The 12716-nt window shown below is 36.7% G+C and overlaps 1 protein-coding gene across 4 annotated transcripts in view; it reads left to right on the top strand.

Annotated features, from left to right (window-relative positions):
* ATR (ATR serine/threonine kinase) overlaps positions 1–12716 on the top strand; it is a 100329-nt gene that overhangs the window by 55196 nt on the left and 32417 nt on the right. For all 4 annotated transcript variants that reach the window (XM_058730097.1, XM_058730098.1, XM_058730096.1 and 1 more), the window contains 4 exons: positions 741–951; positions 3860–4038; positions 7439–7603; positions 8650–8741. In XM_058730097.1, the coding sequence (XP_058586080.1) occupies positions 741–951; positions 3860–4038; positions 7439–7603; positions 8650–8741 (647 nt within the window). The remainder of the gene's footprint in view (positions 1–740; positions 952–3859; positions 4039–7438; positions 7604–8649; positions 8742–12716) is intronic.

The raw sequence follows: 12716 nt of genomic DNA, 5'->3' as shown, positions 1-12716 counted from the left end.
TATATTGTGTTTTAATATATATATATATATATATATATATATATATATATATATATATATATATAATTGTCAAATTGGTTTACATACAATATCCAGTGCTCATCTCAACAAGTGCCCTCCTCAATGCCCATCACCCACTTTCCTCTCTCCCCCACCCCCCATCACTCCTCAGTTTGTTCTCAGTATTTAAGAGTCTCTTATGGTTTGCCTCCTTCCCTCTCTGTAACTCCCCCCCCCCCCTCCCCGCCGCTTCCCCTCCCCCTGGTCTTCTATTAAGTTTCTCAGGATCCACATAAGAGTGGTTTTGGTTTTCTTTTATGGCATCATTGTAGATAATTGTTCTGTAACTTGCTTGTTTTCTTTTTTTATTTACCAATATATATTTATTGAACCACCCTTTTTAAAATTAATGCTGTATAATATAGTACTTCCATTTTATACTTGTACCATTGTTTATTGCCATAATAATGATTATTTCCAAGTTTTTGTTTTTACAATGCCATGGTGAGCATTATGGCAGTTCTTACTTGTGAAAGAGTTTCGTGTATGTGTGTTGAGGGTATATTCCAAAAAATAGAATTGTTGGGTTATATGGTAGGTACATTTAAAATTTTATTAGAGACTATAAAATTACCAATACTGACTTACAGTTGCCTTAGAGTACTTTGTCTTATAAGTTAGATAGTAGTAAAATGATAGTATATAGACCTATTATTAACCATAAAATGAGTTCTTCTTAGGTTTATGCAGAAATTATGGCAGTTCTAAAGCATGATGATCAGCATACCATAAATACCCAAGACAGTGCATCTGATCTGTGTCAACTCAGTACACAGACTGTGTTCTCCATGCTTGACCATCTCACACAATGGGCAAGACACAAATTTCAGGCACTGAATGCAGAGAAATTTCCACAAAGCAAATCAAACAGAGATAAGGTAGACTCAATAGGTGAGTCATAACATGTGTTTATTTTATTCACTTAATTATTAACCAATTAACTCCTTCCTGTATCAGTTCTTTAATTTAAGCATTAGCTTTTTAAAGACCTGTGTTTTCTTGTACACCTTTTTTCATCCTAAGGTAGCCTTTTCACTGAGAAAAAGAGAATTTATAGTCAGAAAACCTCTTTAAATTCTACTCTCACTTCCTTAGAAAGACACGTGCCTAATTTTTCATTGTATAATATAGGATTAGTATTATCTCATTTAGAAGACTGAGGATTAAATGAAATGATGAATGTATATATTGTACACTATGAAATAAATGACATGTTAATATTGTTAGTAACTGACTCCTCACTGCTAACCCATTTACTCTGTCTTCTCAGTGTATTGGGTGTATTTACTCTGTGTCCCTTCAGTGTACTGTGTATGTATACACATACATATATATACATACACATATACATACATGTACGTATATGTGGTAAAGTGTTTGTTATCCTTTTTCACTTGTGAAATACTCTTTGCAGTTTTTTTCACATGTTTTAAATTTCAAGAGAGATTTAATTTCATTTTATGGCCTATTTCTGTTTTCCATTTTTTATTCATTTCATTCATTTTATTTTTTTGTTTTTCCTGTCTCTGGTAGTGTTTGGTATTCAGCGAACTCTCCAAATATGCTTGATACGCATTACTACATCACACCCTGCTATACCAAACATGTGCAGTTTTTTCCCTGTTATATTACAGCTCCCACTAAGGTGGAATTTCATTAGAGTTAAAAATAACACCTACACCTAGGATAGAAGCATTTGCTGAGAAGAATTAGATTCGTTCTACTTCTGAATACCTCAGCAATTTTAATAGAAATGTCATGTTTTACCTCCTACATTTTGAGGTTAATTGAAAAAATTGACCAACAGTCCTTAAAGAGACCTTCACTTATGCAGTCCTCAGTTTGTGAGCATCTCCCTCTTGTTCATATACCTGTGGAAACCACGTACATTCCTGTTGTTAAGCACAAGAATTTGTTATTTTTCTAACAGTTTTTGGACTTTCAAACAAATATCTGTGGGATTGTTTCTCTGAGGACTATGGCTAGTTATTAATATATTTTCCATTGTTTTTTTTTTTTTAATTTTTTAACGTTTATTTATTTTTGAGACAGAGAGAGACAGAGCATGAATGGGGAGGGGCAGAGAGAGAGGGAGACACAGAATCAGAAGCAGGCTCCAGGCTGTGAGCCATCAGCCCAGAGCCTGATGCGGGGCTCGCACTCACGGACCGCGAGATCGTGACCTGAGCTGAAGTCGGACGCTTAACCGACTGAGCCACCCAGGCGCCCCTATTTTCCATTGGTTTAACAGTTACGTGTTCATTCCTGTTTCTGCACATGAAAATGTCACTGGAAAACTAAGTCTGAACTTTATCACTATTCCTACTAACATTGCAAGGGAAATACTAGCTTTTAAGAATAACATTTGTAATGGTTCAAAAGTACAATATCTTTGGAGTCCCTGGGTGGCTCAGTCAGTTAAGCGTGCGACTCTTGATTTTGACTCAGGTCATGATCTTGTGGTCATGAGATTAAGCCCCCATGTAGCACTGGGTACTGGACTTGGAGCCTGCTTAAGATATTCTCTCTCTCTCTCTCTCTCTCTCTCTCTCTCTCTCTCTCTCCCCCTCTCTCTCCCTCTCCCTCTCTCTCTCCCTCTCCCTCCCTCCCTCCCCCTCTCTCTCTCTCTCTGTCCCTCCCCCTTTCCCCCCGCCCCTCCCCCCAAAACAAAAAGTACAATATTTTTAACATCTCTCATAATTTGAATGATCTACAGATTTTGATGGAATCAAGGACTTATTTTACGTATAACTTCTTTTAAATTCACCATCTTGATTCTTTAAATTTTGAAGAAATTTATAAGTGTTAAAGTGTTTTACTTTGAATTTTCATTAAAGTAGTTGCTGTTGTATACATGGCAACATAGGAAAAAATAGCCTGTTAACAATTCTAAACTTTATTTTTTTTTCCAATATATGAAATTTATTGTCAAATTGGTTTCCATACAACACCCAGTGCTCATCCCAAAAGGTGCCCTCCTCAATACCCATCACCCACCTTCCCCTCCCTCCCACCCCAACAATTCTAAACTTTAAAAAGAAAGCTATTTCTATAATTCTGCTGTTTCCCTACTGTTAAACACTATTAGTGGTTTTATAATTATCATTAATAAATAACTCATTTTTGTATCTTTTGTATCATCTTTGTATCTTTTCAGTATTTAGTACATTTGTTTAGTTTTTTGGGTTTTTTTAAGTTTTATTTAAATTCCAGTTACAACATACAAGGTAATATTAGTTTCAAGTGTACAGTAGAGTGATACAGTACCTCCATACATTGGTGCTCATCATAAGTGCACTCCTTAATCTTCATCACCTCTTTCACCCATCACCGTCTCACCTCCTCTCTAGTAACCATCAGATTCTTCTCTATAGTTAGGAGTTTTTGTGGTTTGCCTCTCTTTTTTTTTGTCCTTTGCTCATTTCTTTTGTTTCTTAAATTCCACATATGAATGAAATCATATGGTATAATACAGATTTACATTTAATCCTCACAACAACATTGTAAAGAAGGAAGGACAATTCTAATATTTCCCTTATATATATGGGGAAATAGAAGCTCAAATAAGTTAAATAACTGTCCAAGGTAAGGTAAGTAATAATGGTGGGAGTTGGAGCAAGAATCCTTTGAGCAATCATCCTACTGGTAGATACATTCTTAGCATGATATTCTTAATACATTTCTGTTAACTTATTTAGTGAATGAAATTGAATTTAAAATGAATAAATAGGAATTTAAGTCGACACTTTTAAAATTTCATGTTATAAGTCTTTTACTCAATTGTCTTTTTATAATCTAGTATCTACTGCGGATTATGAAGACTATCAGAGTGTAACTCGTTTTCTAGACCTCATACCTCAGGATACTCTGGCAGTAGCTTCCTTTCGCTCCAAAGCATATACACGAGCTGTAATGCACTTTGAATCATTTATTACAGAAAAGAAACAAAATATTCAGGAGCATCTTGGATTTTTACAGGTTTGAAATTAATACATTAAACTTAATGTTGTTTAATATTGCTGATCTTTTATGTTTATATCCATTTTATTGAACATTTTATTGAGTGTTTTAGATGCTGTTCTAGGTACTAGATATTTATAAGCACTTTAGAAACTTGCGGATTAGTGGGGAGAGATAAACATCAGTTTGGTGTAATACTAGATGTGCCCTGAGGAAAGGCACTTATGTGTGGGGTGGGGCGGGGTGGGAGATGGAAATATGTGAGCAAGGAATTAGTACAGGCTCTTTGGAGATCTTGTCTAAGCTGGGTCTTAAAGAATGGATGGTAGATATGTAAAAGAAGGGGTCAAGATATTTCAAACAGAGGCATCCATATGGAGTTGGCAAAAGTGTGGAGTTGGGAAAGAACGTGGTGTATGGTAAAGAGTAAAGTGTCAGTTTGGGAATGGCAGAAGAATGATAAAGATTTGGGCAGAGGAAAGATAAAACATAGAGGACCGTTTAAGTTGTCCAAAATTCTTAGGTGATTTGAACCAGGGAAGCGCAATGGAAGAAATGACTATGGCATTCATGGAGGGAGGGTTTGAAAGAGCCATGATGCAATGGAAGCAAGCCATTGTTATTCTCATGAGAAATGTGGGCCTGAATTTGGGGGTGAGTGGGAAGGGGGATGTGCTGGTTGTAACAGGAATTGGGCATGACAGTGCTAGTGAAATAATGGTTTAGGTGATAAAATTTTGATTGTGTAGGGAAAGGGGAGAAAAAAGGCAGATGGGGCTAAAAAGGCAGTGGGATTAAAAAAGAGGACAAAATGAGGGGCACCTGGGTGGCTCAGTATGTTGAGCATCTGACTCTTGATTTTGGCTCAGGTCATGAGCTCAAGGTAATGGGATCCAGCCCCATGTCAGGCTCCATGCTGAACATGGAGCCTGCTTGGGATTCTCTCTCTCTGCATCTCTCCCCTGCTCATGCTCTCTCTCTCTCCCTGTTAAAAAAAAAAAAAAAAGTCAAAATTGATAGACTTTTTTCAAGTTGAAAAGCAAAAGGTAGTGAGAAACTGAAAAATTAATAGCTTGTAGTCTTTTTTTTTTTTTTTAAGTTATTCATTTAAGTAATCTCCACGCCCAGCGTGGGGCTTGAACTCAAAACCCTAAGATCAAGAGTCACATGCTCCTCCAACTAAGCCAGCCAGGTACCCCAGTACTTTGTAGTATTTGGATGAATATTAGCCTCCTCCTGTCTATTTTTCTCCTTGTCTAGCTTTGAGTCTATTTTCATTATTAAATTCATTCCCTTACAAAGATGTTTAACTCCCTTGTCTTTTCACCCACTGTGTGATACTCACTTTGTAAAATACCATCCCTGGATAAACTCAAGCCATCTGCTTTCTCAGTGTCAATTTAAGCAATTGAACATTGCTGGAGAAAAATCACACAGTGGGTTTTGAACTACTTTTGCTTTAAGTTTATAATCTGAGATTTCAGCAGTACTCTTTAACACTGCCTTCAGTCCTGTGTTTCTTTAATAGCCTACCTTCCTGCTCTTCAAGTTGATTATTTCTTATCTTCTCATTTCTCTGTTTCCTCACCTACTCTTAACTGGTAATCTTGCTTATTGTCATTAAGAAAATGAAGCCAGAGGCACCTGGGTGGCTCAGTCAGTTAAGCATCTGACTCTTGGTTTCAGCTTAGGTCACAATATCACTGTTTCATGAGTTTGAGTCAGAATCTGTGCTGACCTTGCCGAGCCTGCTTGGGATTCTCTCTCTCTCTTTTTCTCTTTCTGCCCCTCCCCTGCTCACGCTGTCTCTGTCTCTCTCAAAGTAAATAAATAAACTTAAAAAAAAAGAAAAGAAGATGAAGCCAGATGTCTACCAAATTTGAAAATACACTGACTTCTGCACCATAATCGTTTTTTTTTTCTCTTCTGTTATTCTTGAAGAAGGATCCCTTCCTGTCAAAATTCAATCCTTCTACTTGTGCTCTTTATTTCAGTCCTTCAGATATTCCTGCTTTCTCTAAAATCAGTAATTTATCTTCCTCAACCCGAGTATATAGACATACTCTGGTATCTTCCCTTAATTTTTTTTTTTTCCTCACACGCCTACAAGTGACGCCTACAAGAGAGGGGGAGGGACAGAAACAGAGGGAGACAGAGAATCTTAAGCAGTCTTCACTCCCAGCCCTAGACAGAGCTTGATCTCACAACCATGAGCCAAAATCGAGAATCAGATGATTGACTGAGCCACCCAGGCGCCCCATCTTAATTTTTAATAATTCCCTTGGTCTTACATTCCCCTTCAGATACCTCCCATCTCTCTGTTTCTCTACATAGCCAGTTTTAAAAGAACTGTTTGTCTTCCCTATATTTACTTTACTTTCCATTCATTTTTTGACCATCCCAACATGACTTCTATCTCCATTCCACTGATAACTACTCTTACTCAGAAAATCAGTGGCCTCTATATTGCCAAATCCAATAAATGCTTCTTAGTTCTCACTTTCTTAATTTCACAGAATCACTCCTTTTTCATTAAGCGTTTGCTTTTATTTCATGGCTTCTGGGATATCACATTGCCCAGTTTTCTTTAAACTAATCTGTTTTCTGGGGGCGCCTGGGTGGCTCAGTCCGTTGAGCTTTCGACTTCCGCTCAGGTGATGATCTCGCGGTTCGTGAATTTGAGCCCGCGTCCGGCTCTGTGCTGACAGCTCAGAGCCTGGAGCCTGCTTCAGACTCTGTGTCTCCCTCTCTCTCTGCCCCTCCCCCGCTCATGCTCTCTTGTGTGCGCTGTCAAAAATAAATAAACGTTAAAAAAAAATGTAAAAAAAAAATATTCTGCTTTCTCTTCTCAGTTTTATTTGCTAGTTCTTTGCCTAGTTATATAGTAGTACTCCCGTCTCCTACCCTGACCCTTTCTCTTCTTTCTATTCATTTCCTAGAGCATGCTATCTTTTCCCTTGCCTTTAAAGGACATCTTTGTGCTAAGTGCTCCCAAATTTTTATCTTCAACCTGAATATCTCCTTCGAACTCAGATTTGAGTCATCTCCCTATCAGTATATTAAAATACTTGTTTAAAAATTTTATAAATTTTACAATGCAAACACTTATAAACTGTATTCAACAGAATTTATCATAAGTTGTATTTAAAGAGAGTTCAGAACCTTAAAGTTCTTTGTAACTCTCAATAGCAATTACTAATGTAGATTTATATTTTAAGTGGAACAAGAGTGTTAAGATAATAAAATGTCTGTAAATAAGTTTATAATTTTACTGTGAAATCTGCCTTGAAGCAAATACTTACTGTTGCTTTGAGAAAAATTCTCACGTGCTCTATTCACATAAACTGGTGGTTTTACAATTTTAGTTCCAGTTGTGTTTTTTTCTCTTATTTGATTGTTTTTTAATGGTTGAACAAAGAAATTGTATGCTGCTATGCATGAACCTGATGGAGTGGCTGGAGTAAGCGCAATTCGAAAGGCAGAACCATCTCTGAAAGAACAGATCCTTGAACATGAAAGCATTGGCTTACTGAGGGATGCCACTGCTTGTTATGACAGAGCTATTCAGCTAGAACCAGACCAGGTAAGATAATAAATGAAAGGCAACATAATGAAAAGAGCCCTGAACAAGGAACTCTGGAAACCTTTGTTTCAATACTGTCTCTACTAGTGTCTGGAAAATATTTAATCATCTCGGAGCTTGAGTTTCCTGATTGATGGAATTAGACATGTGCTAGAGGATCTCAAAAATCTCTTCCCATGCCAAATTTCTGTGACCTTAGAAATCCCCCAAATGAATGATGTGTGTTGAGGAGTATATTTATATTAATGTGTGCTCATTTGCTTTAAAATTTATACAATTTTTGTTTGCAATTAAAAGTATCAATTTGACATACATTTTTTAATAATAACAATTATTCCCTACAGTCTAGGAAACATTTTCAGATTTTACATGCCCCCTACCAGCCCTTATGAATTTCTGAAATGGTCCCTTAGAAATACTAAGCTATAATTAAAATGGGGGTGTGTTAATATATCTCCTGTTTACTGGGACAGGAAGGGAATTTAGAATTCTTGATTTATGATCTTGGCTTAGATTCTCTCTAATCTTACAGTATTGCTTTTTGTTGTATTTTACATGTTCATTTTCTCAGAAGCTCATACAGGATCCTTATTTTTTACAATCTTGTTTTCAATTTTAAAGAATATTATATAATCCTATATAACTTTTTAGTTACTACAGCCCTAAATCTATTTTAATGTTATTATGAGCTTTGAGTTTTAATTTTTGTGTGAGAAATAGTATGGTAAATAATCTTTAAACAAAATATTAAAGAGTACTCATTACATTTATATTTGATTTGCACCAAAAATTAAACCAAATCTGGAAAAAATAATAAATTCACTGTGAGAATTTTTTAGGTTGTCTGTGTATTCTTTTAATACTCACATATATTAGGACATTATTGGGGGCTTTACCATTACACCATGCAAATCAATTGCTGAACTAAGAAGAGTAGGTTTAGTGAGGCAAATAGTACTTTTTATTGAATATCAGTTAAACAGTTTTTGTTTTCCACGATATATTTGAAGTGATTATTGCTATTTTACATATTTTTAAATTTCTAGATTATTCATTATCATGGTGTAGTGAAGTCCATGTTAGGTCTTGGACAGCTGTCTACTGTAATCACTCAGGTGAATGGAGTGCATGCTAACAGGTAATTTTTATTTTTTTATTTTTTTTAAGTTTATTTATTTTGAGAGAAAGAGTAGTGGGGAGGGTCAAGAAAGGGAGGGAGATAGACTCCAAGCAGGTTTCACGCTGTCAGTGCAGAGCCTGTTGTGGGACTTGAACCCATAATCATGACCTGAGCCGAAATCCAGAGTTGGATGCTTAACCGAATAAGTCACCCAGGCACCCCACAGGTAATATTTTTTTTAAAGAATGATTGTATTTTGGGATACCTCAGTGGCTCAGTCAGTTAAGCTTCCACCTTTGGCTCAGGTCATGATCTCGTGGTTTGTGGGTTTGGGCCCCAAGTTGGGCTCTCTGGTTTCAAGCAGAGCCCACTTTGGATCTTCAGTCACCCTTTCTCTCTGTCCCTCCCTCCCTTGTGCAGGCACGCTCATTCTCTTTCAAAAATAAATCTTAAAAAAAAAGAACAGGGGCTTCTGGGTGGCTCAGTCGGTTAAGCATCTGACTTCAGCCTAGGTCATGATCTCGCCGTTCCCAAGTTTAAGCCCCGCATTGGGCTCTGTGCTGACAGCTCAGAGCCTGGAGCCTGTTTCAGATTCTGTGTCTCCCTCTCTGTCTCTGCCCCTCCTCCACTCGCACTGTCTCTATCTCTCAAAAATAAGTAAACATTAAAAAATTTTTAAAAATTGATTTTCTTTTGTTATTGTATCTGAATTTTAATCAGTGAATTGAGTTGACATAACATTTAGCAAAGAAATGAAATCTTTTATGTTTTCATGGTGCTGGAGATAGGCAACAAAAACTTTTTTTTCTACTTTGTCATAAGCTGATTTGGCACTTAACAGCTTACCTTTTTTTTGGTACCGAATGTCTTTATTTATTTTATATATATATTTATATATTTAAATATATATATATATATATATATATATATATATATATATATGTTTTTTTTTTTTTTTTTTTTTTTAATTTAGACCCAAGCTAGTTAACATATAGTGTAGTAATGGTTTCAGGAGTAGAATTTAGTGATTTATCACTTACGTATAGTACCCATTGCTCATTACAACAAGTGTCCTCCTTAATGCCCCTCATCCATTTAGCCCATCCCCCACCCAGCACCCCTCCAGCAACCCTCAGTTTGTTCTCTGTATTTAGGAGTCTCTTATGTTTTGTCTCCCTCTCTGTTTTTATCTTATTTTTGCTTCCCTTCCCTTATGTTCATCTGTTTTGTGTCTTAAATTCCACATATGAGTGAAATCATGATACTTGTCATTCTCTAATTTTGCTTAGCATAATACATTCTAGTTCCATTCATGTTGTGGCAAATAGCAGGATTTCATTCTTTTTGACTGCTGAGTAATACTCCGGTGTGTGTGTGTGTGTGTGTGTGTGTGTGTGTGTGTGTGTGTGTATACCACATCTTCTTTATCCATTCAGCAGTTGATGGACATTTGGGCTCTTTCCATACTTTGGCTCTTGTGCTAGTGCTGGTATAAACATTGGGGTGCATGTGCCCCTTCAAATCAGCACTTCTGTATCTCTTGGATAAATACCTAGTAGTGCAATTGCTGGGTTGTAGGGTAGTTATATTTTTAATTTTTTGAGGGACCTCCATACTGTTTTCCAGAGTGGCTGCACCAGTTTGCATTCCCACCAGCAGTGTAAAAGGGATCCTCTTTCTCCACATCCTTGCCAACATCTATTGTTGCCGGAGTTGTTAACTTTAGCTATTCTGACAGGTGTGAGGTGGTATCTCATTGTGGCTTTGATTTGTATTTCCCTCATGATGATGAGTTATGTTGAGCATTTTTTTCATGTGTCTTAACAGCTTATCTTCTGTCCCAAGAGTCCTCCTTGAATTATATTTGCTTTAAGACAGAAACCTTGTAGAGCTCACCTGCTATTGGTGAGGCTCATACAAACATATCCAACAAGTATCTAAGCTCTGTCTATATTATTAGCACCAGTTATTTTCTGTGTTGGGGAAGAGGAAATTTTGTGACTGGTTTACAGAATACCACTCTAGACTGTGTTTTTTCCGTAAAGGATTGATAAAAATGAAAGCTGCCTTCCGTTCCTAAAGAAAGTGGGTTTGTTATAGCAAGAAAATGATGCAAAAAAATAGTATGTATGTGTGACAAAGATTAAGGCTGCATAGTTCTTCTGGTCTGGGGAGTAACTGTGGAGGTTTGTGCTGCTCTCAAAGCTGCATTGTTTGGAGAGCTAAAATACTTATTTCTTGATATATTTGCCAGATGCCAACTGACTATTCTGGGCAGTGAGATCTGATCAAAAGCGTTGGTATCTTAGTTGATCAGAGAGCACACAGGCCACTATTTTTAGTTAGGACTGTCAAAGCAGTTCTGCTAAGTATAGTTTCTATAAATTCCCAGTTGTGATTTGCAAAGACTTCAAGTCTATAATGTTTGAGAGCAGAGAAGTTCACTGTTAATCAGATGGTTTCACAGTAATGAAATTTATGAAACAAGGGAGGAAACTTTGCAGAAGCAGATAAAGAATGGTTGTATGTTGTAGATGTTTCTCTAAATTAGTTGAAAGACTTGACAAGTAAAGTAATTTGGGAAGGTTCGTCATGGCTCAAACCTAGGTGTCAAGGTTCGTTATTACACATGCTGTAGAGTTAGACTCCTCTTCTCTTTGGATGTGGGATACATAGAGGCTTCTGATCTATCATATATAGACAACAAACAGAGTTGATAGAGGGAAGGGGTGGGGGATGGGCTAGATGTGTGATGGGTATTAAGGAAGGCCCTTGTTATGATGAACAGTGGGTATTGTATGTAACTGTTTAATCACTGAATTCTACTCCTGAAACCAATATTGCCCTATATGTTAACTAACTAGAATTTATTTATTTTAATGTTTATTTATTTTTTAGAGACAGAGCTCAATCAGGGTAAGGGCAGAGAGAGAGGGAGACACAGAATCTGAAGCAGGCTCCAGGCTCTGAGCTGTCAGCACAGAGCCCGAACAAGGCTCGAACCCACAGAACCATGATACCATGACCTGAGTTGAAGTTGAACCCCTAACCGACTGAGCCACCCATGCGCCCCATCTAACTAGAATTTAAATAAAAATTTGGAAGAAAAAAAAAGATTGCTCTATCATATTGGAGCAAGTGGTCATAGAGGGGATGTGTTTTCTTTGGGGAGAATATTTGCATTTTTTTAAAAAGTTTTATTTATTTATTTATTTATTTATTTATTTATTTATTTAGAGAGTGTATGTGTAATAAGGGGAGGAGCAGAGAGAGAGAATCCCAAGCAGGCTCCATATTGCCAGTACAGAGTCCAATGCAGGGCCCATGAACCTGAGTGGAGATCAAGAGTCAGATGCTCAACTGATGGAGCCACCCAGGCTCCCCAAGAATATTTGCATTTAAACAAATATTCCTCCAAAATTATTGAATGTACTTGACCTACACAATTACTCTTTTTAGTGAACCTATTTATGGGGATAAGTTCTCACAGCCTGGTCCTCATTACCTTTTGGTACTTCTTGGTATAATACTTGGTATGACACATCCCCTCTAGATAGCAAATCCTGATAATTCTCAGATTTTGATCTTAAAATTTTGATATTTTAGCATCTGGTGATAAGCTTGTAAAGTTATTTACAACTGGACTTTTTGAAAACTACATTTCTTTTTTTTAATATTATTTTTAAGTAACTTCTATGCCCAACGTGGTGCTCAAATTCATGACCCTGAGATTGGGAGTCACATGCTCTACTGACTGAGCCAGCAAGGTGCCCCAAACTACATTCTATTGTATTTCTTTTAGCCTTGTTCTAAATTGTTTTTGGTGGAGTTTGTATTTAGAAATTAGAGGATGTTCCATATTTATACTGCTATTTTAGATTTTTTTAAATAAAAAAATCACTGTTTTACATTTTTTAAATGTATTTTTACTACAGAAAGAGCAAGAAGGGCTTTTTATGGCATTGATCCTAACCTCTCTGATTCTGTTACCTT

The sequence above is a fragment of the Neofelis nebulosa genome, chromosome 5 (genome assembly GCF_028018385.1).
Source record: "Neofelis nebulosa isolate mNeoNeb1 chromosome 5, mNeoNeb1.pri, whole genome shotgun sequence".
In the NCBI taxonomy this organism is placed as follows: Eukaryota; Metazoa; Chordata; class Mammalia; order Carnivora; family Felidae; genus Neofelis; species Neofelis nebulosa.
This window is presented reverse-complemented; position numbering and strand designations above follow the sequence as displayed.